Source organism: Pimephales promelas, chromosome 15 (genome assembly GCF_988280905.1).
Source record: "Pimephales promelas chromosome 15, fPimPro1.hap1.1, whole genome shotgun sequence".
Classification (NCBI taxonomy): Eukaryota; Metazoa; Chordata; class Actinopteri; order Cypriniformes; family Leuciscidae; genus Pimephales; species Pimephales promelas.
In genome coordinates, this window is record NC_142783.1 from 11,933,259 (window position 1) to 11,961,083 (window position 27,825).

The 27,825-nt window shown below is 36.7% G+C and overlaps 1 protein-coding gene across 11 annotated transcripts in view; it reads right to left on the minus strand.

The window, feature by feature from the left end:
• ctbp2a (C-terminal binding protein 2a) overlaps positions 1 to 22,382 on the minus strand; it is a 58,109-nt gene extending 35,727 nt beyond the window's left edge. For 3 of the 11 annotated variants that reach the window (XM_039681780.2, XM_089120146.1, XM_089120145.1), the window contains exons 1-2: positions 22,160 to 22,382; positions 7,954 to 8,106 (exon numbers count right to left, since the gene is read on the minus strand). In XM_039681780.2, coding sequence (XP_039537714.1) covers positions 7,954 to 8,011 — 58 coding nt within the window. In that variant the 5' untranslated portion in view covers positions 8,012 to 8,106; positions 22,160 to 22,382. Of the gene's footprint in view, positions 1 to 7,953; positions 8,107 to 21,602; positions 21,730 to 21,823; positions 21,951 to 22,159 lie in introns of those variants that run through there. The other 8 variants (XM_089120149.1, XM_089120148.1, XM_039681781.2 and 5 more) reach the window with 7 other exon arrangements.
• Between the last annotated feature and the right edge of the window lie 5,443 nt (positions 22,383 to 27,825).

Below are 27,825 nucleotides of genomic sequence, written 5' to 3' on the forward strand. Positions count from 1 at the left end.
ATCACAACATAAAAATCAAGGAGAGCAGTATCATGGCAACAGTGTCTTTTTAGTTATCCTTCTGCAGAACTTTAAAGAACAAAAGAGAGAAAGACCGGGAGACAGAAACAAAGGAAAATAGAGAAAATTTTCATAAATCCTTTGTGCCCGAGAGACTGCGACTAATCTAATACAAAACCCTGTGGGATGTTTGGCTTCAACAAGCGTCTCTGCCTATCTGGGAATACATGTGTAAGCAATTTTATACATGACTACTAATACAAGAGCTCTTTGAGGGAAACAGATTCATAAAAAAAGGATATGGAGTGATTAAAAGCAGAATGCGATGAAATGAAACATTACTTCGACTAATTTACTCTTTCTTGTTGAGCTGGGAGTTCTTAATGTGGTATTACTGTCTGCATATACACTTACCTAAAGGATTATTAGGAACACCTGTTCAATTTCTCATTAATGGATTTATCTAATCAATCAAATCACATGGCAGTTGCTTCAATGCATTTAGGGGTGTGGTCCTGGTCAAGACAATCTCCTGAACTCCAAACTGAATGTCAGAATGGGAAAGAAAGGTGATTTAAGACATTTTGAGCGTGGCATGGTTCTTGGTGCCAGACCCCACCGGGTACCACTCATCTCCACTACAAATAGGAAAAAGAGGCAACAATTTGCAAGAGCTCACCAAAATTTGTTGAAGACTGGAAAAATGTTGCCTGGTCTGATGAGTCTCGATTTCTGTTGAGACATTCAGATGGTAGAGTCAGAATTTGGCGTAAACAGAATGAGAACATGGATCCATCATGCCTTGTTACCACTGTGCAGGCTGGTGGTGGTGGTGTAATGGTGTCGGGAATGTTTTCTTGGTACACTTTAGGCCTCTTAGTGCCAATTGGGCATCGTTTAAATGCCACGGCCTACCTGAGCATTGTTTCTGACCATGTCCATCCCTTTATGGCCACCATGTACCCATCCTCTGATGGTCACCAGTCACCAGATCTCAACTCAGTAGTCCATATGGGGTTTAATTAAGGCCTTCTGAAGCAAAGTGATGCATTTTTAAAAAGAAAAATATCCACATTTATTAACTTATATCCATATTTATTAATCCATATTAACTTTATAAACTACACTCATCAAAAGGATTATTAGGAACACCACACCAATACTGTGTTTGACCCCCTTTCACCCCCATTATCCTGCTGGAAGTAGCCATCAGAGGATGGATGGGTACATAGTGGCCATAAAGGGATGGACATGGTCAGAAACAATGCTCAGGTAGGCCGTGGCATTTAAATTACAGCCAATTGGCACTAAGAGGCCTAAAGTGTGCCAAGAAAACATCCCCACACCATTACACCACCACCACCAGCCTGCACAGTGGTAACAAGGCATGATGGATCCATGTTCTCATTCTGTTTACGCCAAATTCTGACTCGACCATCTGAATGTCTCAACAGAAATCGAGACTCATCAGACCAGGCAACATTTTTCCAGTCTTCAACTGTCCAATTTTGGTGAGCTCTGCAAATTGTAGCCTCTTTTTCCTATTTGTAGTGGAGATGAGTGGTACCCGGTGGGGTCTTCTGCTGTTGAACTAGTGGTCATTTCAGTCAAAGTTGCTCTTCTATCAGCTTGAATCAGTCGACCCATTCTCCTCTGACCTCTAGAATCAACAAGGCATTTTCGCCCACAGGACTGCCGCATACTGGATGTTTTTCCCTTTTCACACCATTCTTTGTAAACCCTAGAAATGGTTGTGCGTGAAAATCCCAGTAACTGAGCAGATTGTGAAATACTCAGACCAGCACCAACAACCATGCCACGCTCAAAATGTCTTAAATCACCTTTCTTCCCCATTCTGACATTCAGTTTGGAGTTCAGGAGATTGTCTTGACCAGGACCACACCCCTAAATGCATTGAAGCAACTGCCATATGATTGGTTGATTACATAATTGCATTAATGAGAAATTGAACAGGTGTTCCTAATAATCCTTTAGGTGAGTGTTTAATCACTGGCTTCCAGTAACAGTGGCATGAGAGTTTATTTCCGGTAGAAGAGTGACCTCTGACCCGACGCATGACGTAGGATGTAGGCTTTGCATGAGCTTAGGTGAGAGAAGATGCCTCTCGTGGTTTAAACAACCAACTCAAGCTCCTCTGAGATTTCTCTTGTAAAAATTCTTCTAATTGGTGACCAGTGTTTTGTTTCGCTCTATCCTCTGTGCTTCTGAGTTTGTCAATACGTCACGCGTCGGGTAGGAGGTCACTCTTCTGCCGGAACTTAACTCGCGTACGGCCAGACAGTGATTGCAGTTTATTAAAAAGATACCTATGGATAATTCACTTCAGAAGGCCTCTATTAACCCCTGGAGCCATATGGATTACTTTTATGATAGATGGATATGTTTTTTTATTCGTCAAAAACTCCTATTATAAAGCTTGGAAGAGCCAGGATATGTTTTTCCATCAGATCGTGTTCGGCTAAAAGAATAAAGATGGCTTGAGGGTGAGTAAATTAAGGGATAATTATTTTTGGGTGAACTAACCCTTTAAGCATTTACTTGTCATCCATACTGTAATAATCTTATTGAATAACCTAATCTTCCATTATGATCACAAGAGCTGCAGAGAAAATCTACTTATTGTGATGACAAGCCTTGTATTTCTTTTCTTCTCAGCAGCACAGCGACCTTGGTACATGCACACAAACAGAGCTAAAACATTCATTCTGGAAAACAGCGCAGTCCAATTTATAACCACTTCAGAAACCGTTTGTTCCACTATTGAACAGCTAGTGCAGAAAAGAGCAGCCTTTTTCTTAGACAGCTGACAGCTCTCTATTCAGACATCTCACTAGAACATTTTCACAACCTGACTTCCTCATTTCTTCTTTCTGCTGATTTTTCCTCGGCTAGCAGAATTCCCTTGGGGAATCCCATCGCAGTGCTGTAATAAGGCTCTTTTTTACAAAGTAGAGCGGGAGACTTGACATTTCTTCATTATAGGAGGTATATTTAAGAACTCGGCTTTTCCAACTCTGGGAAAACGAGTCGGGCGTTTAACGAGCCAGCGGCTGCAGATGTGATGACTGCAGTCTTTGTGCCGAAGCTGGAGGGAATATTACTACGACTCAAGTTTCTGACACCTGAACTTTCAGACTTGAGCTATCTCTTTGAAACTTTACCTGGTGGTTAATATGTCACACACTTGCACTACTTGGAAGCATTGTTTAACTTCTGTGATAGGGGACGCCACAGCACAATAGCTAAAAATCCTTCAATGAAACGCTACCTAGAATCATCTGATCTTCAAACAACTCCCAGAAGAAACTCAAAGTGGGATTTTATGAACATCATGCTCTTTTTTAGATGTTCATCAATCTGTGAACTAGGGCTGCACAATCCATCGAAAACACAAATCACAGCATTAATTGTGCAATTATCAAATCGTGAAGTGGTATAATTTCATAAATGTATGCGCTGTTTGTTTCAGAGTAAAGTACAGCACTGTTAAACAAAAAAGCTTGATGGTTTAATATTTGAGCATTATAGTACAGTAAAATATTTTTGTATTAAATGCTAAATGTTACTAAGTGTAAAAAAAAAAATAGTACCATAATAATATTTCTTGAAAAATATGATTAAAACAAAATAAAAATAAATCAGATATATTATATCACAAAATTTCTGAAAGAAAAAAAGCATTTTAAAATCACAAATCACATTTTTCATCAGAAAAATTGCAATCAGTAAGGCTGTGAAGCAATTAATCGCATAAAAAAAATAACAGTTTGTGTTTACATAATACATATACATGTGCGTGTACTGTGTATAATTATTTGTATATATACACGCATGTATATATGTAAGATTTGCGTTATTTATATATAGAAAATATTTATATATATAATATCAATTATATATACAGTATACTGTATATACAAATATTTCTCAAATATATACTACATCCATGTGTGTGTATTTCTTTATACAAAACAATTATACACAGTACACTACACACTCACATTTATTTTATGTAAACACAAACTTTTATTTTGGATGCGATTAATCGTTTCACAGCCCTAAATTGGATTTCCCCCCAAATCGTGCAGCCATACTTACCCCTTTTCCACCAAAAAAAGAACTGGTTCGGAACTGGTGCTGGTTCGGAGTTTTTTTCCCACTGACTAGAGCGCCCAGGGAACGACGTCATTACGTCAGTGTGTACGTCGCCATACGTCTTAGCTAAAAACGCTTGCAAGTACAACATTACTTTGGGATTATCTCTAACTCGTGTACTAAGAAGGCTTTAAAAACAATAGAAATATTTAAGTCGTCTTTTAATCTTTTCCTTTGATATCATGTAATCTTTTCTGATTAGTTATGTACCCCTGTCTTGCGTCTTTTTTCTTAACATTAATTTGTTCTTTTCTTCTTTGCTTATAATGTTTTCAATAAAAAAAAAAATTTTTTTTTACAAAAATAGAAACGCTTGCACCAACTTCAAGCATAACAATTACAAAGGCGGACTCCATCATGTTTCGGCAAACGTTTCTCCTGGCTTTGCGATGGTCAGAAAAGATGTTTAGAGCACATCTAAACCCGCCCCAGCCCCCGACGTAAACATGACGTGGTAAAAGAACGGTTCTAGTCCAGCAAAGAGTTGGTGCCGCTTTGGAACCAGTTCTCCCGGCCGAGAACCGGTTCTTTGGCTGTCGAAACACAAAGAACTGGTTCGCACGCAGGCACCGGCTCCGAACCGGCTCTCAAAATGCTTTGGTGGAAAAGGGGCTAGAGTGATCGTCTACATACAAACAAAATAACTTTTTGGGCTGAAGCAAGTATTCATGAGAACTTGTCTTTAAATGCAACAAGGTCAGCTTGCATAGTATTAAAGGAATGTTCCAGGTTCAGTTGTGTGTTTCAATTTCAATTCCCTAGCTACTTTGAAAAAAGCCACAATGTGGTGCATTTCCCACTGAAATGGGATTATTCATGTGGGATGAGACGAATCAATTGTCAAAATAGGCCAATCTGTACCGGAGTGAATACACCGCCTAATTAGGTATTTGGCTAACATTATCCAGTGATGTTAACGGCAAAGGGCTTTGATTAAAGATTACAAAGGCAAACTACTTTTCTTTGGAATACTCGGCACAGATGAATCAGCAACAACAAGACCAGAAACATGCGAGGTATGGTGACTTTAAGACATCAGACTTACTATACACCGAGATCTACTAAAAAAGGACTATAACATAAAACAAATAAAGCAATAGAGCAACATTTCAGTGGTCTGTAGAGCCAATCTCACATCTAAGAAACTACACCCTTATATACCTAAAAACCAATGTCTCTCTGGCCCTTCCTCTTTGTACATAGTGTAGTTTACAACATCCCCGGAGGCACATTTCCCTCATCGGTTTCCTAACTGTGGGCCTAATTGATGTGCGAGGAAGAAAACGCACGCCTGCCAGATCAACCGCATTCAGAAGTCCCAGCGAGGGGGTCCGGGAGCCAAATGCAAACTTTTATACCCTTATAACATCATGCAGTTGAGAGATGCCAAACCATGGAATGGATGGAAAACTTTCCCAGCGTTTGGGGATTATGGATTGATTGCATGTATGTGTGCGTCTGTGCATATGTGATATGGGGTTTAAACAGTCATTTAAGTTCTTGCTCCATTAGAGGAGCATTGCATCATCATGACTGATGTCAACTTTATGTGTTTCGGAGTAAACGCACATTCGCTTCACTAGTTATTCTTTGGGTTTTTTAATCTGCCTCTGATGACTCTCAAATGGGACCAATAAGAACATTTTGGAAAGCTGGAAAAACTTTCTCAGGAAACCCGAGATGACATAATTTATCACACATGCCCACACGCAAACACACAGATTCTAACAGCGTTCAACAAACAACTGAAGTTCTTCAAGTTGAGTAGAGCTTAGAAACAACACACTAATAAAAAAGTACAAATATAAACTACAATATTACTAGTTTTTTAGACATTGAAATGTTAATATCATGGCTTTTATATATATATATATATATATAGACACACAACACACTACCGGTCGAAAGTTTTAGATCAGTAAGATTTTTTATGTTTTTAAATGAAGTCTCTTCTGCTCACCAAGGCTGCTTTATTATGATGAAAAAAAAAGACAAACAGTAATATTGTGACAATTTTATGACAATTTAAAATGACTGTTTTCTATTTTAATATATTTTAAAATGTAATTTGAAAGCTGAATTTTCAACATTATTACTGTTGCTGATTACACATCAGTTTTCAGTGTCAGATCCTTCAGAAATCATTCCAATATGCTGATTTTATGCTCAAAAAACATAAATTATTATTTTCAATGTTGAAAACAGTCGTGTACCATTTTTCCCCCAAAATTCTATGACGAATAGAAAGTTCAAAAGAACAGCATTTATTTAAAATATAATCTTTTCTAACATTATAAATGTCTTTACTGTAAGTTTTGATCAATTTAACTCATCCTTGATGAATAAAAATATTTTCTAATTTCTTTCCCCCAAAAATAAAAAATAAACGCTTTCTGACCCCAAACTTTTGAATGGTAGTGATTAATGTTACAAAAGCTTTCCATTTCAGATCAATTCTGTTCTTTTGAACTTTCCATTCATCAAAGAATCCTGAAATTAAAATGTAAAAAACTGTTTTTAACATGGATAATAATCATAAATGTTTCTTGAGCATCATATTATAATAATTTCTGAAGGATCATGTGACACTGAAGATTGGAGTAATGATGCTGTAAATTCAGCTTTGATCACAGGAATAAATTACACTTCACGATATATTCACATAGAAAACTGCTGTTTTAAATTGTAAAAATATTTCACAATATTACTGTGTTTGTGTATTTTTTATCAAATAATTGCAGCCTTGGTGAGCAGAAGAGACTTCTTTTAAAAACATAAAATATCTGTATATATATATATATATATATACACACACACACACACACACATACATTATATATATATATATATATATATATATATATATATATATATATATATATATATATGAAGAGTTCAGAAGCAAAAGCCTCTAAATGCCGTTTGAAATTTTCTTCTTTAATGATGATTTTGATCAAACTTGTATATTTAAGTTCAGTAATTTCACTTAAATAACAATTAATAGGTAATTATCATTGCCATTTAAGTGAAATCACTGAACTTAAATATACAAGCTTGATAAAAATGACCATTCTAGAAGAAAATTTCAAATGGCACTTAGAGGCTTTTGCATCTGAACTCTTCATATATATATATATATATATATACACACACACACACACACACACACACACACACACACACACACACACACACACATACATACATATATATATATATATATATATATATATATATATATATATATATATATATATATATATATACACACCACTGTTTTCAACATTAATAATAATCAATGTTTCTTAAGCAGTAAATCATCATATTAGAAGAATTTCTTAAGGATCATGACACTGAAGACTGGAGTAATGATGCTGAAAAGTCAGCCAAGCAACACAGGTATAAATTACATGGTAAAATAAATTCAAAATAGAACACTGTTGTTTTAAATTGTAATAATATTTCACAATTTTACTGTTTTTACTGTATTTTTGATGAAAAAATAAAAATCAAGCCTTGGTAAGCTTAAGAGACTCATTTCAAAACAATAAAAAACTTGTACCGACCCCAATCATAAGCTGCCATATATACAGAAAAATCATGGTATTCCCAGTACCTGGCAGTACTATTTATCCATGGTAAAGTCAGTATTGGTTAAGTAAATGTATGTATGGTAATTAAGTTTCATGGCATATAGCAAAGTAACATTGTATCACAGCCATTGGCCCATGGTACTGAGACAGAACTGTACTTCGGGGACACATCAAGACTTCTTACCCTCACAGATTTTGTCCAGTCTTTGCCGTTTGACCTTGTGTTTGTCAATCAAAGCCATGCCAGTTCTGTTCTCCTCGTCTGCCGTTCACTGAGCTTAGCAACAGGAAACTACAGCCCCCAGAATCCTCCAGTGGGCATAACGCCACCGTACACCTGCACAGAAAGACACAGTCAAGATGAAACCAGTGGACAACTGGCAAAATGACATGTCAAACACTAGAGGGAGCCATGATACTGTTCAAAATCAGCTTCAAGCTTTCATTTGGCTGGAGAAACAATAAATGAATAACTTAAATATTAAAGCAATATTCTGCAAACAATTTTGCATTTTTGAAAACAACATAAAGCTGCATTCATAAATCCTTTAACTTCAACAATGTGAATTTTAACAAAATTCAATGTTGGACAATGATATTATTAACGGTACTAATGCACGCAGGGACACATTTTTATGTATTAATACTACCTTTCAAAATTTGCAAGATTTTTTCTATTTTTTTTAAAGTTGTCTCTTATGCTCACCAAGGCTGCAATTATTTGACTGAAAATACTGTAAAAACCGTGAAATATTATAACAATTTAAAGGACAAGTTTTCTAATTTGAATATGTTGTAAAATGTAATTCATTCCTGTGATGCAAATCTGAATTTTCAGCATCATTACTCTAGTCTTAAGCGTCACATGATCCTTCAGAAATCATTCTAATATGCTGGTTCTCCGCTCAGAAACATTTATTATTAATATCAATGTTGAAAACAGTTGCCCTACTTCATATTTTTATGGAAACTGCATGTGGTTAATTGTTTTTCAGGATTCTTTGATGAATAGACTAAATTAAAGGAGTAGTTCACTTTCATTTACTCACCCCCATGTCATCCAAAATGTCCATGTCTTTCTTTCTTCAGTCGAAAAGAAATTAAGGTTTTTGATGAAAACATTCCAGGATTTTCTCCATAAAATGGACTTCAATGGGAACCAAACTGTTCAAGGTCCAAAAGACACTTTAAGAGCAAACTGCAAACTGTTCAAATGGCTTTAAACAATTCCAGATGATGAATAAGGGTCTTATCAAGCGAAACGATCGCTCATTAAAAAAAAAAAGTTTAAGTTTTATAAGCTCAAATGGTCACCTTGCTCTGTTCTGTAATGCGTGACTCTCCTGTTCGAACTCGTTCATCAAAATGAATCTTTTTCCAAGTCAATTTGTTCGCTTCGTTCGTTGAATGAACCAAATGACTCGGAAAAAGATTCATTCATTTTGATAAACGAGTTCAAAGAGTCATGAATGCGCATCACAGAACAGAGCCAGGCGAGCTTTTGAGCTTATAAAACTTAAACTTTGCTATTTATTTATTAAATGAGCGATCGTTTCGCTTGATAAGACCCTTATTCATCGACTGGAATCGTTTAAAGCCCTTAGAACAGTTTGCAGGCTGCTCTTAAAGTGTCTTTTGGACCTTGAACCGTTTGGTTCCCATTGAAGTCCATTATATTGAGAAAATCCTGGAATGTTTTCATCAAAAACCTTCATTTCTTTTCGACCGAAGAAAGAATAACATGGACATCTTGGATGACATGGGGCTGAGGATATTATCAGCAAAAGTTTTTTCAAAAGTGAACTACTCCTTTAAATCTATTCATCATACAAAACGTATGTCTCTCTTCAGAAGACTTGGATTAAATCACATGATTAATTTAGATTTATGATCCGTCAGAGTTTTGGGTGAACAGACTTTCAATGAAGAGACAAAAATCTCTCAGACTTCATAAAAACATGTTCATTTGTGTTTTGAAAATGAACAAAAGTCACACAGATTTAGACTGACACGAGGATGAGTAACTGAAGACAGAATTTCCATTTTTGGGCGAAATAACTTTTAAAAAAAACTGTAAAAAAATAGGGTCAATTTCTTGTTTTAATTAATTCTGAGTCTGAAAAGACTCTGTAAGTCTGTAACTTCAGTTCAAACCAGTATGCTTTTGTTGCCCTTTGGGGTTTAAAAAAAGTCTTTTAAATCAGAAAGTGTCAGCGCAGGGCTGCAAGTCTCCCTCAATCCGAGCGGCAGCAGATTCAGAGCTGAGAAAGAGACACAAACAGACTTCCAGTCCCACGCTGAGAGACAAACTCACCGAGACGCATCTCGCTTCAGTGACTTAAGAACCAGTGCCCTCTCACTCAACCTGAAACTGATCAGAGTACACACACACACACACACACACACACACACACACTCAGCCATCCTACAAAAACATGACTCAATTTCAATCCCGCTGAAGGACAAATATCGACCCTCCCGACAGAAGAGGACACCGAGAAAAATGTATGATGGATCTTTTCATAAAGGCTCTTTCACAACAGATCGTTCTCAATTAAAGAAAGGCTTCCTGCATTTCACAATCCTCATCTTTTTTAGCACTCCCTCCCGTCTATCAATGATCTCTATAAATACACAAGCATAACTGTGGCACTACCTTGGTTTTGGTTGTCTGTGATTTTTTACAACAAACAGAAATCAGCAAAGACTTTTTTTCCAGCTGAATGGGTAATCTGAAAGATCTGAACTTTTAGGCAGCAACAATAGTGTGTGTATGAACACACACACATTTCTTTGCCTTTGGTGTCACAGGAGCAGGTGAAAGCAATGATAATGAAAATGTGTTTCATGAGCAGCAAATCAGCATTAGAAAGATTCCTGAAGGGTCATGTGACACTAAAGACTGGAGTAAAGGTGTTAATGGTTAATAAATCATTTTAAGTGCCATTTGAGAATATCATAAGCACAAAAAGATCATTGTTCCATATTATGTTAAAAAATGCTCTATTAATTAAGCAAGGCCATCACGTCCCCAAGGCAACCGCCACTTCCTGCGACCAGTATTCGGGTCAGAGAGAAGGACGACACAAACCTGCCGTAGAAACACTGAGCAAGACTGTTTGCAGTACAATCCCAAACACAAGCCAACTCTGACAGTATATACATTTATGATTAGCAACAGATACCATTAAATGTTTTTGTATTTAATTAATTAAGAGACAAAAACTCATCTAAAGAGCTGCAAAAGTGGTTACAATTTGAGAAAACACCTATCAGCGACACAAAGACATCAGCTGTATCCACTTCAAAGTCTTGTGTTTCTAAAAGCACTCCATCACACAAAGCATGAATTACATCTGCTCCATTCACAAACCTGCTGCTTTGATTCAGCTGCACCTGTGCGTGTACGCGTGTGTGTGTGTGTGTGTGCGTGTACGCGTGTGTGTGTTTGTGCGTGTGTTATGTCAGCCCCAACACTTCTAGTGATTGATGTTTGCGCATTTTGTCCCTCATGTTTATCCTGCACAATAGACACATTTACACTGACCTCACTTCATTTTAATATTCATTGAGCGCTATGCAAACCTGAGCTGTTATGGGAATGTACTCATTAAAAGTTGTTTCGATACTCCACTCTTTCAGTGTAAAACTCTCTCAACTCAGTTCACTCATTAGTGTATCACACAGAGAACTCCAATGCCAACACTCTTAGAAGAAAAGGTTCTATATAGAACCTTAAAAGGTTCTATCAGCGCTACTTATTTGGAACCCCTAAAAGGTTCTATACACTCTTGAAAAAGGGTTCCTCTGGGTTCTATATAGAACCCTGGGGTTCCATACATGGCCAATAGGACCTTTTACCAAAAAATATGGTTCTATGTAGAACCATTTTGGAGTTCCATGAAGCGGGGGATGGAACCATTTCTGGTTCTAAACAGAACCATTTCTTCTAAGAGTGAAGGTCAAATAAAATGACTTATTTAGCCTATAAAATTGAAAAACTTGAGGAATAAACTTTGCATTGTGCTTTTTTAAAAAGCATATACAAAAAAGGGTGTATATACATACATGGATGCATCAGGTAGGCCGTGGCATTCAAACGATGCCCAATTGGCACTAAGGGGCCTAAAGTGTGCCAAGAAAACATCCCCCACCCCATTACACCACCACCACCAGCCTGCACAGTGGTAACAAGGCATGATGGATCCATGTTCTCATTCTGTTTACGCCAAATTCTGACTCTACCATCTGAACGTCTCAACAGAAATCGAGACTCATCAGACCAGGCAACATTTTTCCAGTCTTCAAACGTCCAATTTTGGTGAGCTCTTGCAAATTGTAGCCTCTTTTTCCTATTTGTAGTGGAGATGAGTGGTACCCGGTGGCCCGTCTGGCACCAACACCATGCCATGCTCAAAATTGCTTAAATCACCTTTCTTTCCCATTCTGACATTCAGTTTGGAGTTCAGGAGATTGTCTTGACCAGGACCACACCCCTAAATGCATTAAAGCAACTTCCATGTGATTGGTTGATTAGATAATTGCATTAATGAGAAATTGAACAGGTGTTCCTAATAATCCTTTAGGTGAGTCTATTGCTGCGTCCCAATTCGCATACTATCCGTCCTAAATAGTATTCGAAAATAGAATTAGTACGTCCCAAATCGTAGTATGTTGAAATGAGTGTTTCAAAGATACCCGGATGGTCTACTTTTTCCGGTCAGAATCCGAAGTTTAGATCGATGCACACTCTAACGGCTGATATTGCCCACAAACCATTGCGCGTTGGACGAGGATTCGGTTAGAACTACAAACACGAGTAAAAAGTGTTAAAAAACTACAGACACGTAGTCGATACGGAGTCCCCGCGGTTGTGTAGAGAGGTTTAGATAAAGAGCTTTGAGTGATTAATTATCAGTATCTAACCTGACGAAAATGAATTTATTCAATGTTGTCCACATTATGTTGCATTTGCAGCAGCATTGTGAACTTTTGTAAAGACACGTTTAGCCATTACGTTTTAAATGCATCATTATATTCAAATTGCAAACACGAGGAGAGCATGAAAGACCCACAACTGGCAGATGAACGTGCTCTCCGAAACGGTAGGAAATAAAATTAGATATAGAATGGAGGATTTTAACTGTGACAAGATGATTGACAGGGCAGTTTACGGTGCACGCAGCACGAGACAGAGCTGTCCGTTAAAGATGATGTGATAGTATGTCCCAAAGCTTGCCTACTCTTTTGCTACACACTCAAAAGTTTGTACTTTTTCCTCACAAAAAGAGTACATGCTTTTAGGGCGTAGTATAAGTAGGCGAATTGGGACGCAGCATATATATATATACTATAATATAGTATCATATATGCATACACAAACTTTTATGTTAGATGCAATTAATTATGATTAATCAATTTGACAGCATTATTATAACATTATTATATTATAATAATGTTTGCCAACAGTTCTTCTAACCCTAATTGATGGAGAGTAGCTTTTCATGTCTTAAAACCACATTGGAGGAAGACACACACATCATGGCCATATTCCAGAAGGACAAAGTCAAGATTCATCAGGCTCAAATTGTGAAAGAATTAAGAATCATTTTCACACATGAATCGGACCCTCTGAGTTCAGACCTTAAATTCATTGATAGTCTTTGGGATAGAGCGCTGGACTCTTGCATTCTCAATACAAGATTTTGACCAAAAATGTATGCACCTCTTGATGGAAAAACAATGTTTATCTCAATCAATTGCAACAGTTTTACAATTGTAATTCTCTATACGTGTTGCACTGATTTTTTTATACTGAATTTCAATAAGGAAAATGTGCACAATCCATATGAAAATAATGTAAAAACCAACAAGTCCTAAAAACATGCTTTAATTTCTTTAGGCAAAATATAATCTTATTTTTCCCACATTTAATTTTGGGGCGAACATGGCCTATTTCGCCAATTAATTATTTTACCACGTGAACTAAACATCCTCTCCAAAACGAGCACTGAATTTCCCTCTCAAGATGTTTCATTCTCTAAAGGATATGGACCACTTTGTTGAGGTGGCATTTTAAATATGCAGATCATTTCCTGCATATTTATTTGTGGCATTGAATAATTTCAAGCAATCACAAATTGTTTTTTCCAGAGACCTTTAGAAATGTCAGTGCTCATCAAAGCAGCAGGACTGTCTCACTTCCTGTAACGCACACAAAGAGAAAAGACAGGTTTTAAATCAACTTCAGTAAAGTGTCGAAACACACAAGAAGGTTATCTGAGAAGGAGGCGCTGGAAGTGTTTAGAAGAACAGCGAGAACGCTCCCAATGTGTCACTGTTCAAGCGTGATAAAAGATAAACCACCATGTCTACTGTTTTAAACAAGGTTTTGCAGAGTTTTGAAACCATGTCATAAACACTTGACCTCGCTCTCAAACTGGTGAGAATCCATATCTCCCAACATATCACTTTCTGTTTGAGTCATATCTTACTTATACCCCCCCCCCCACTCGCTTTCTTCTTCCTCTCTTTATCTAATGTGTCTCAAACTGTTCTCATGTTTACAAAGATGCCAAAGTCTACCATCAAAAGTCTCTATATGAACTCTCATTTTAACTATAAATTCTTGTCAGAATTTTTTTTTTTTAGCCTTGTGCCTCCTCTGGAGTTTCAGATAAGATCTCAACAATTTCTAAAACTGTTTTAAGACATGACACAGTCAGAGATCTTAATATTCCCTCAATGATTTCTTATCCGTAGGAGAAAAGTATTCATTATGGTCATTATATTTTGCATTTATGTTTGTCGCCGCAGCTTTAAAGAAACTAAAAGTGCAACATCAACAAAACATTCCTCCGTATCTCTATCTCTGGGACAGAAATATCCTCATGCGATGACCACACACCCATGCATCTGTATCTTTTAACCCATCACTTTCTTTCTTAGTCATATCTGCTGCTTTTTTCCTCTCCGTGTAGGACAGAAACCTCCTCTTATACGTCACAAAAAACCCCACAATACATAGCAACAAACAAAAGTGAACAGGCATTTGTAATATAACTTCACTGAGTGAATCCTCTGTGATGGCTGTAATAAGCTAAGCGTTGTGCCCTGACCCGTCTTAGTGTGAGCACAATAAAGGGGCCCCTTGCCCCGCTGACCCCTTCATAACACACTGAACTCAATGACCCTGCTTTGACCCTCACTCCTGGAGTCGAACTCTAATAACCTGCGAGAGGCTGACCACATCGCCTCCTACATGCATCATGACTTCAGCGAACTTGGGGATGTATACTGAAAAATCATCAGCAATTTTAGACATTTTGGCCATTTTCCTCGTATCCGAACACTGACTAAAGGGACATCTGCTCCACCCTGAGAGGGTGAGGGGTTAATATGTCCTTATCTGACCGAGATAGCTGTGGCCCTCAAAGAAAAGATCCATAAAAACGATTTAGGGAAACTCAGTTGCACAATGTATCAGTGATCAAGGGGCGTAACACAATAAATACAAATACATCCAAAAGCAAGTTGTGTACAGGTACACAACTAAATTTAAACAATAACGACTTTAAAAAGCTGTTCACACACTGAAAATGTTGAAGGAATGAATTTTATAATAAAGTTTAGAGCTTAGATTTTCATTGTGCAGAAATCTTTTTTTGATTGATTAAAAATCTGAACACCAGGCATGATCAAAACAGTACAATGGAGATTTAGGCCCCGTCCGCAGTACCGCGTTTTCGTTTAAAAACGGAGAATTAAAACGAATACGATCTCCGTCCACACCAGCGTTTTATCTGCGTATTAGATATGATCTCCGTCCACATTAAAACGACTGAAAATGCGGATCACGTGACCATTCACCAACGCTGGGCATGCGCGTGCCGGTGTAAACAGTGAATGACGAATCAGGGAAGGAAACGTCATGACTGATAACACCCAATCACAGAGCCGAGCGTGAGTCTCCGCGTCAGCGTTTCGAAAGTCCTCCGTTTTGTCCCGTCTACACTAAAACGCCCTCCGGAGATTCAAAACGCAGCTGCAGCGTTTCCAAACTTCTCCGTTTTAGGTCTTCGTTTTTCCCGTTTTATTCTGGACGGGAGGTGCAAACGTAGCAAAAGGTCTCCGTTTTTAAACGAAAACGCAGTAGTGTGGACGGAGAATTAAAACGAATACGATCTCCGTCCACACCAGCGTTTTATCTGCGTATTGGAAATGATCTCCGTCCACATTAAAACGACTGAAAACGCGGATCACGAGACCATTCACCAACACTGGGCATGCGCGTGCCGGTGTAAACAGTGAATGACGAATCAGGGAAGGATACGTCATGACTGATAACACCCAATCATAGAGCCAAGCGTCAGCCTTTGCGTCAGCATTTCTGAAGTTCTCCGTTTTGTCTCGTCCACACTAAAACGCCCTCCGGAGATTCAAAACGCAAAACGCAGCTGCAGCGTTTCTAAACTTCTCCGTTTTAGGTCTTCGTTTTTCCCGTTTTAGTGTGGACGGGAGGTGCAAACGTAGCAAAAGGTCTCAGTTTTTAAACGAAAACGCAGTAGTGTGGACGGGGCCTTAGACAGTGTACGCAATGTCACAACAGTATGGATATATAGATCTGCCACCAACCATCTTTATCAATATCCCTATGATATGCATTATGTTCCAACCATGAAATATGTCTTCAAATATGGTTTTATTACATGAAATAGCTTCAATTATACAAATCAAAAAATATTTTGTGTAAATAATATATTTTTGGGGGGCTGTGCCACAGAGGGAAATGGTCAAAAAAGTAGTTTTTCTATAAAATTATGATTTTTCTTTATATTTAATTGCATATTTCTTTTAGAAATTGATAGATTTATATACTTTGAAAGGGGTCATGAACTGGCTTTTTAAATTTTATTATTTTGTTGTCTGAGGTCAACTTATGACGTTCGCTTGGTTTTTACATTCAAAAACATCAAAATGAATAAGTAATAGGCTATTTTCATACCCTAGTTTTGAGCCTAGCTGAAAAACGCTTGGTTTTTATGGGCGTCTCGCACTGAAGACTTGGAAGTAAACGCCCACTGCTGTGAGTGGATAACAGTTTTGCATATTATAATGAGTTTCAACTCACCCGTCGATGCACTTGGGGGAAATTGTTTTGAAAACGTCCAATGTTGTAAAATGGCAACCGGAATGATTCGCCCATACATGTTCGACCCAGAGTCCATGTGTTGAACAATTCCTGTCAGGTCCAATATAGACGGCACAGCACTGTTCTTTACTCTTAATCGGTCTGCAAATTCAGTCGTTTACAAAACAATCCTCAGTGAAATGAAGCGAACAGACGGACGATGTTTTACCTCATCAGCTGGAGTGGAACGTCATTAAAAATAAAGTTTATCCATGCAGTCCAATTGGAATCCAGATGAAGCTGATGCAGCGACTGTTTTCTTTCACAACCAGGCGCGGCACAATATTCTGTATTGCTCGGTAGCTCGATCCGGTTTGTCATCACGAGGTAGGCATCTATGTTATTTAGCTATGCGTGTAATGCGCGAATCGGTGGGTGGGGCTAAACGGGCCGTGTTGAAGTAGGCGTTGATCTTCTTCTGTGGGGGTGGTGTTTTAACCCCTTCGACGTCATAGTTTCCCACTTTTAAAAAACGAGTGGTTTGCTGAGTCTGGTGTCAATAAAAGCTTTTATTGGATTAACAAGGACGTTTTCAGTTCTGAAACTTACAGGATATTCTTATAATATGATGACCTCTTAGATGTCAAAAGCTCAAGGAAATTTTGATTTCTCAGTTCATCACCCCTTTAACTCATGAAAACCAAAAATAAGTAGATCCCTTTCATGGAATACCTATCATTCCCATTCCCAATCATTTGGCTAACTCATCCTAACTCTCCTCACATCTATTGCCCTTTCCATAAAATATTGCTGTATTCATTTTCTGAAAAGAAGAAATCAATTTGTTGCTATAGCACAATAAACACTTCAAATAAATAAATAACTGGAATCATATTGTTGATGCTACCGTCTATTAAAAAATCCCAATGGGGAAATACATTGCATTGTCATACGGTAACACACCTATTTTTCCAGTGATAAAGCGTTGCCACCTAGAAAAATGACAATTTTCTCAAATAAACTGAATAAAACTATATTAGATCAAGTTGATTTGTAAATAAAAATATCTATATACTTATCAAAGATGCTGCAAAAAATCCCCCTTGAGAAGAGATGTTTAGAAATGAGGTTTATAGAGCAATTTCTAGAGCATTTCAATGAGAGTTTTGGAGGGACATTCAAATGTCATGTGACTTAAAAAACAGCAAATCATTGGCTACATTAAGGGGCCTGCCCTTTTAATTCTCATAGTGCAATATATTGATTTTTTTCTGAATAACAAGGAAATTATTTGAAATTAATTGTTGCCATATGCCAACACCGTACCATAGAGGGATATTGACCAAAAAGTCTATACATGTGTTCACCACAAACAGAATTATCATAATCAATGAACTAAAACAACCCTCAGTTTTACCTCATGTATTTTAGGGTAAATCTAAACCTGCAGGGATAGATTTCAATTTTACACCAGGAATTACCCCCCTCGCCGAGCACATGGATGGTCTCATGTCTGTATGAGAGAAAACAGGAAGCAAAGCCTGTAGCATTTCCTCTACAACTGACTCTGGCAGGAGAAAGAGTGTGTGCTCATTCATGGCTGGGCAACACACACACACACACACACACACACACAAAAACGGAAGAGGTTCACTTCACTCACAATAGCAACAACACAGAAAACGGAACCTATTAAACTTTTACCTGAAATCACATTATTCAGTTACTCTTTTCCACACCTCTTCAGAAATGTGCTTTTTAATAGAAAAGAGGGGAATCTAGTGAAATGTAGTGAACTGAATGAATCTTTTCTTTTAGACATTTTGAGCCTGAATCTCATCCCATTCTGATTGACAGCCAGACACGTCCCTGAGACTCTCACACGATTCGGCGGGTGAAATAAAAGGTTGAATTTTGCGGCTCTAGGCTGATGCCATGTTCCAATTTCATAGCAATTACTTTCCTATCAGGCACCGTCAGACATCCTCTCAGTCTTCCTAACTCCTACTGTTGAGAAATCACCGGAATGCTACACTAGCATAAACGCAGAAGAGGCCATAATAGAGTGTGTTAAACAAGGTATTAAACTGAGGAGAAATCATTAATATTCATCTCCTCTGTGTATCGCTCAAGTGAACGTCTGTGTTTAAGATTCAAGCTACACTCAAACAAACACATTTTTTCACTTTTGTGCCTCGCTCTCATGGAGGAATGTCAACATTGTTCCCAACAACACAACTGTACAAAGCTACAGTGGATTTATTTCTGAACATTGTTTTTAATATTGCCTCTGGGAATGAACGCATGCTTGCATGTAAAAGACTCAAAGTAAAGGCAGGAAAACACACAGCTCAGCATATATCAAGCAATTCAGTATATCTAAGGCAATGAAGGCAGCTCATATGAAAAAATATGAATAAAATATGATTCACTTATGGTATGGTCTACCTGAAACGTGTAAAATACACCACCATTCATAAGTTATTTAAAAAAAAAAAAAATTAATAAGTTTTACAGCAAGGACGCATTATTACACTGATCAAAGGTGACAGTAAAGACTTTTAAAATTGTTTTTAAAAAAAAGTCAATTTCAAATAAATTTTGGACTTTCTATTCATCAAAGAATCTCCCCCAAAAAATATCTATTGCAATTTCTACAAATTATAATTTATACAATTATACAATTTCTACAAAATATACATTTTAACAACAATGATAATCAGTAGGGTTGTGAAAAGATTAATCTCGATTAATCCCATCCAAAATAAAAGTTTGTGTTTAAATAATATATGTGTGTGTAGTGTATAATTATTTTGTATATATAAATACACACATATGCATGTATATATTTAAGAAAAATGTGTTATTAATATATCAAATATGTATATGTATAATATTAATTTTGTATAAATAAATATAAAGTATATACATGCAAATATTTCTTAAATATATACAGGCATGTGTGTGTGTATTTATATACACAAAATAATTATACACACTACACACACATATATTATGTAAACACAAACTTTTATTTTGGATGCGATTAATCTATTCTGGGGTATCAAATCAGCATATTAGAATGATTTCTGAAGGGTCATGTGACACTGAAGACTGGAGGAATGATGCTCAAAATCCAGCTTTGGAATATTTTCATATTTTCAAATAGAAAAGTTATTTTAATTGTTTAGAATATTTCACAATATTACTGTTTTTACTGAATTCTTGACTAAATAAACGCAGCCTTGGTGAGTAGAAGAGACTTCTTTTAAAACATTCAAAACTTTTTGTTTGAACATTAAATAATAAAAAAAAATATTGTATTTGTACGTGATGAATTTAACATTACATCACATGCTTTTTTCTTAAAAGGGCATGACTCGTATCCTCAAACAGATTCATAGCATGAAACAGGCCTAATTGTTGTATGACACGTAATAATTGTGAAATATTTAGTGTGACAAAAGTCTACCATTGTCAAACATATATCTCATAACGTTTTCGTAAGGACTGTTTCAATGAATTTATTAAATTATTTGAAGCCTCTAAAAGTCTAAGTTTAATGTTTACTAATCACAAAACTTTTATTACCTCATATATTAATACCATATGGACAACATTATTTGACACACTCATCTCTGAGTGATGACTGATAACAGAAAACTTTGTGGTTGTAACACTGAAACACGACCTGAGCAGAATAAACTGGCATTTCCTACTTTTTACAAGTGGGAATTCACAACCCATATTCCTGTTCATAGTTAGGACAGAAAAATAAATAGACTTATCAAGAAAAGAGAAAATTATTTCCAAAGTTTCCACATCTTTTGTTGTTGATGTCAGAGGTTAGGCATCCAATCTATCTCTATATTGTTTTGGGGCGAATTCATCAGCTAGTCAAATTAGATGGCATGACATGCAACCAAGTTTGATTTTAAGAACATTTTTGCATAGTAAGCACTTTTGATCCACTTGATATCCAATATAAAACCACTTGAGAAGCACTGATCAGAAATACAAATGAACTGAAGAACAGGATGCCATAAATATTAAAGAAGCCCTTTGCATTTCCCTGTCTGACTCTAATAAATGTCTTCCTGCTTCATATGCTGCCATGTACACTATGATTCAATGTGTGATGGGTGAGCGCTCCTGGGCGAGAGACGGAGAGACACACACAGAGAGAGAGAGAGAGAGAGAATTCTCAGCGGGGAATGTAATGGACGTGTCAGAAATCAAGGTCTCTAGTCAACAAACCGAAACATGTAACCTACTGAGAATACACAAGTAACACTATGCATTATTTACACTTTGCATCCTATTATCCAGCAAGGATTGCATTGTATTTGATAGTTAGCGGAGTTAAGCTTGGAAAAGTCTTTCGGGCCCCGGAGTCTTCTTGAAAGGGCCCTTGACAAAGCCCTTAGAAACAGCAGATGTCCTGGTAGTGAACATCTGTACACACACCCCCTCCTCCAACACAGACAAAGGGGCATCTCCCTAAACACACGTACACACTACCTACACTTCTTAAGATCTTGTTTTAATTATGTGATATTAAAAAGGGGATCATCAAAAAAATAAACCACAAATGTATGCAATAAGTTAAGTGACAAGACTAAACTTTTAAACTACATCAAAACAGTGGTTGACTTGGCCAAAACCCTTATCACACAGTAACCAACTGGATACATAAATATTACCTTCAATGTTGTCTCAAGGTGTCCATTTCCTTACAGTGCCCTTGAAAGACATTCAACATTAAGAAAATATGCTAAAATAGCACGTATCAACAGTTTTAATAAAGCTATTTTATACATGGTCAACATTGTTTTCACTTAACCTAACGAATACAACGTAACCAAATCCCAAAGAAACAGACGATACGATGTAGCCAGAGATGAAAAAACGAAATATAACCAACCAAAGACGTTCCGTTTGCAACTATTCCGGTCGCTGAGTGGCTCAAGATGTCCTCGGATATTAGAAACACCGAGAGAAAAGCCCACCCATCCCCTCCATGTCGCAGGCGAATAAACACACACATGGACGGACACACCGCGCAACACCAGCCGCGGCTTCTTAAACCAACAACCGGCGAGTGCATTTTATATCTTACCTGGATAAACGACTATATATATATATATATGTGTGTGTGTGTGTGTGTGTGTGTGTGTGTGAAGATATCGTGTTCATTTATCCAGTGAGAATCAATCCGCTGCTCAAATGCACGTAAAAGCGTTCATGATTAATGACTCACCTTTAAAATGCTACAAAACTTAATCCAGCGTGTCCCAAAACTGAATATCTGATAATGATGTTTGGCTTTAGGTGATTGAAATAACTTACAGATGTGGCTCAGTTTGGCTCAGAGCGACAGAAGGTGGTTTACTGGGTTTAAAAAAAAAAGAGGAGGTGATTCGGAGACTATGGTGCACTACGTTTCATCTTTTCCCCAGTTGCAAGGATTGAGATGTCTCTTGTTTTCCTTTTCTTTTTTTTTCTCTATCTTTTTTTGAAAGAGGCGGGGCATTGGACTGAGCCGACCAATAGCGTGGCGGTTAGGGCGAGGGCCACGCCTACATCGAGTGCGTTTGCACTGGTCAGTTTGACCACAGAAGGCCTGCAGAGTCAAACCACTAGCATTGATTGCTATCTCGGTAATCAAAATGATCTCGTTTTGACCCTTGGTATTGATTTTCAGATTTTTGTTACTTGTATAACAGCAATGTTTGTCATCCTTTTGTGTCAAATAGCCCCTAGGCTTCGTTACTTGAATTTATTTTGAATTCAATTTGAAGGATTGGTTTGTTTCCTGTAACATGACTTTAAATCACCATTGTTTAACAAGATAATATGTGAAAGTAGGGTATAATATTGTATTATAATATGTATTTTTAGTAGATATCTGAGCAATATTTTGAGTGAAAATTTACATGAATTGGTTTGTCTTCATTATTAATCAGCACTCAAGCTGATTAGTGACTGAGAAAGTGCAACATATGAAATATTTGCATTTTGTTTCAACTTTTTTGTTTTACATTTTTGAAAATGTTAATATGCGTCTCATAACTGACAGTGATGTCATCAAGAGGTAAGTCAGTGTTCTTCCCATCACTCAGTTGGAGGTATGAATATGTCAAAATCAGAGTAGTTTATTTTACAAGACAGCCACCTTGACATCATTTTTAGTAGCCGATAAACACAAACACTTTCACAAATTGACAATAAATTCTGACAATAAATCAGATGTATTTTTCTACATATACTCTGGTCTAGTGCATGTGTAAATATTGTAATTCAAAAATATAGGGCCAAAAAAATGCGGCATGAAAAAACTGTGACATCGGGGGAAAGATATATATATGCAAAGCTGGATAATACAACACAAATGTGTTAAGTCAGGGTTATTGTTGCATATGTTTTATCCACAGACTCTCTAAACTCATCATGAATTTCCCCCAAATTCAGCACTTTTACATTCTGCCTCTCTGAGTTCAAAATGCTAATTCAGAATCATTTTACTCTTAAGGTTTGTCTTTAACCCTTTGCTTTACAACCTGCATATATCTGCATATATACATAATGATTTGCCCATCAAAAACTATGACACTTTCACAAAAACGTAGCTAGGCTAATTAATTCATTCACAACATTTGCGCTCATCTCCACTGGGAATGATGCAGGTTTGATATTTTGTTTTTAGCTCAACAGCCAGATAAATCAAGTTAGCAGTTTCTTTGATTAATTAACGTAAATAGAGACTTTCCTTAAAGGAATAGTTCATCCAAAAATGACATTTATCCCATAGTTTATATAACTTTCAGCCGAACTGCATCGGAGAGGTCACTCTTCCGCCGGTACTGGACTCGAGTAAGGCCATTACTAGAAGCCAGTGATTATAGTTTATAAAATTATAAATGTATATATTAATCACGATTAATCACATCCAAAATAAAAGTTTGTATTCACATAATATATGTGGGTGCACGTGCACTGTGTATAATTATTTTATATATATAAATACACACACATGCTTTTATAAATTTAAGAAATATTTTCATGTATATAGATATAATTTATATTATATAAATATACATATTTTATATATAAATAATATTTTAAAATATAATATTTTTTCTTAAATATACATGCATGTGTGTATTTATTTATACACAAAATAATTATACACAATGTAATACTTTTATTTTGGATGCGATTAATCGCGATTAATTGTTTGACAGCCCTAATATCTTTATTTATTTATTACAAAAATATATTGCTTAATACCATGGAGCCGAATGGGTTACTTTTATGATGGATGGATGCACTTTTTTGGGCTTCAAAATCTCAGGCTCTATTCAGTCCAACTGTGTTCGGCTGAAATAAGAAAGTCATATACACCTACACTGTAGGATGGCTTGAGGTTGATTCAATTACAGGATAATTTTCATTTTTGGGTGAACTAACCCTTTAATGTCACATTATCCATTAGCTCCTCAAGTGGATACATGTAGTTAATTAAATGCATCAAAATAACTCAATGTGCTTTAAAAACTTGTCAATAGAGATTCATACATACACCATTAAAAATAATGCTCTTTTCTGGCATCTGTGCTTCAATGAAGGAAGGGTTAGATCACGGTAAAGGTCATGGAAACTTTCCAACACACAAAATGTTCTTTTTAGTTAAAAAAAAAAAGAAAAAAAAAGACGTTTATTTTAGATATTTATTTCCAATCTATTGGCATTTCATCAGGACAACATAACTTATTGCAGTAACACTTTAGTTTAGAGTCCAATTCTCACTATTAACCAGTTGCTAGCATGCATATTACTATGATATTGTCTGTTTATTAGTTCCTATAAAACACATATTCTACATCCCTTAATCCTACTGCATTCCTAAACTTAACAAATACCTTACTCACTATTAATTAGCATTAATTAGGAGTTAATTGAGGCAAAAGTCATAGTAGCTAGTCAAAGTGTGACTCTGCTTACACTAAAATGATAAATGAAGAAAAAATGTCCTTGCTATAGACCTTATGTGCCAGAGAAACTAGTGCGCAACCATCTTTAAACCATCAGTTTTTGCTGTAGCTCTATATATTTCTATGGCATCGCTCTTTAAGAATAATTAGCTGAAGTTTATTTACGTATTATAGAGTTCCCAAAAGTTATCAAGAACATTTTAATGTTTTAAGCAGATGTCATGACACATGCAGTAGACCGGGAAGATTCATTCATAAATCTGTAAGATCTTACCTTCATGTTGTGGAAATACAAACTGAAAAGAGGTGAGGCTACACAACACCTCACAAGCCTAAAACGAAACCACAAAATCATTTCATGTGCTAAAACTTCATTCCTTTCCATTTGTTTCTGAGGAACAATAACATTTTCCAGAGGTTGAGTCCACTGCTGTTTTCATTTCTCATTTCACTTGTGATGACTCAGTGATTGTAAAATGCGGGACGCACTTGAGTGAACCGGTGCAGCACAGAGTACCGACTTTTATCAAAGTACACTGAGTTTTTCTGTGTTAAAACATCCTCTTAGACTGATCTATTCACAATGATGCACTGTAGGCCTCTACGAATGTGAGCAATCTTTTAACAATGACTTATTCTAATGCAGCAGCCCTCTCCACCTCATTTGAATGAATATTTCATCACTAAGAAGGTTTATTCTGGTGTGTGCCGGGTCTCCTGCAGCCATTTCTCAAGGTTAGACAGAGTTATCACAGGGCCGAGCTGAAAAACAAGGATGTGCGGCTGAGAGGCGACAGTGAGTGATATCTCACAATAACAGTGTCAAGGGAAAGATGCTGTCGACTAGGAGAAAACATAACCGGATTTTGCCATATGAATAATAATGAATGGAAATCAAAAGTACGATCTCAGAAAAAAAATGCAACAAAAGCTGTCAGAGACAGCTGTGTATACTATGTACACTTTAGATAATTCATGTGGTGCAAACATCATTTATTAAGTTTCTATTTATTACACCAAAGGAGATTTTATTAGAGTTTAGTATTAACTCAACAAAATTTTAAAGTACCCAACCAGGTAACTTACACTCCCCCCTGTGGTGAAAATATTGTTTATATGTCTATGTTGTGTTTTTAACATGCTTTAAGACAAACCATGTATAAATTGACAAGTCAACACCATTGCTGAGTATTTTCTCCTTAAAACGGCAGTGAACAAAATACAGTTTCAAAAAAGCAGTTTGAAATCGTCAGTGTTTCTGATGTCACAAACAACCTTGTAAGCAATCACGTTACCATGTAATCATCAACTAGTGTATCTCTGGGGGGAAAAATCGCTTAAATATGTAATTTTGCTGATCAAAGATGAGTTTTAAGGGATAAAATGATTGACAGAAGGACTTTAATTTTTAAGTTAAAGGGATAGTTCACCCAAAAATGAAAATTCTGTCAGTAATTACTCATCCTCATGTTTTTCCAACCCCGTAAGACCTTCGTTCATCTTCGAAACACAAATTAAGATATTTTTTATAATATCTGAGAACTGGATCCCTCCTCCATAGGCTTCTTGAGGGATTGAAACTTGTTCCCCTAAAAAGTTATTAAAAACATCGTTAAAATGGTCCAAGTGACAGTGGTTCAATCCTAAGTTTATCAAGCGACGAGAGTACTTTTGTGCACCAAAAAAACCAAAATAACGACTTTATTTCAACTATTCATTTCCTTCTCTGTGGGCCTCGAGTGCAACATGACATCATGACTTTTGCGTAAACATTATCTATACGCATTTTGAGCTATCCGCTTGAATCCGCATGTATGCGTGTATCGTTAAATGTTCGAGTGATTCCGCGTGTACATACACGCCGTTAAATGTCCGAGCGAAACGAAGCAAAATGTAGATCTACATCTGGGAGCGATATTTTTTTTCCCTAAGATGGTAGGGAAAGACTCATAAATGCTTTTAAACCCAGTGACGGGTAGGTTTAGGGGCGTGGTCGGGGTAGGTCATATATTTATATATACAGTAATGTAACGTTGAGTCAACGGCGTTCATAAACACGCTTAATAAACACAGCGTTCATAAAAAGCAATTATGCGTGTTGATAGCAAGTAAAAAATGGAAATACGAATTGGTGTGTCATTCATACGCCATTTCATGAGATCAGTCTGTCGAGTGAGTTCACTAGTTTAACAGATTCTGTTGTTGTACGTCACACGCATCACACACATGACCAGCGTCGGCCAATAGTGAGCCTAAGCGTGACGCAGCTCTACGCTATCACACTACGTTAACTGACTAGAGGCCCACAAGTGAATCGTTGAAATAAAGTCGTTATTTTTGGGGGGTTTTGCGCTCAAAATGTACTCTCGTCGCTTGATAAACTTAAGATCGAGCCACTGTAGTCACTTTGATTATTTTAACGATGTCTTTAAGAACTTTATGGGGGCCGGCCAGTTTCAATCCCTCAAGAAACCTATGGAGGAGTGATCCAGCTCTCAGATTTCATCAAAAATGAAAGTCTTCGAAAGTCTTACGGGGTTGGAACAACATGAGGGTGAGTAAACACTGACAGAATTTTCATTTTTGGATGAACTATCCCTTTAACCACTAACCAACAACAATTGTTTTACAGTGTAACATATAGGAAACAATGTAACTTTAAGTTATGCACTCTATAGGTACAAAGGTGTAGCCTACATTTTGAAAGGGTAGCCTACCACCCCAGTGATAGTTTTAGTCCGTTTATTTCTGATAGTGTACAGCAGATCACACACGTATTGTAATGTAACATCGGACTGAATTAATTTCTACATTACAAAGAAGCATTTGCTTACACTTGTCTTGGGAAAAAAAGGCTAATTAGATTGTTAATATGCACTAATTATTTAATCAGATAGAACGGTATGGACCACGTTATTTGTCTTGACCTCTC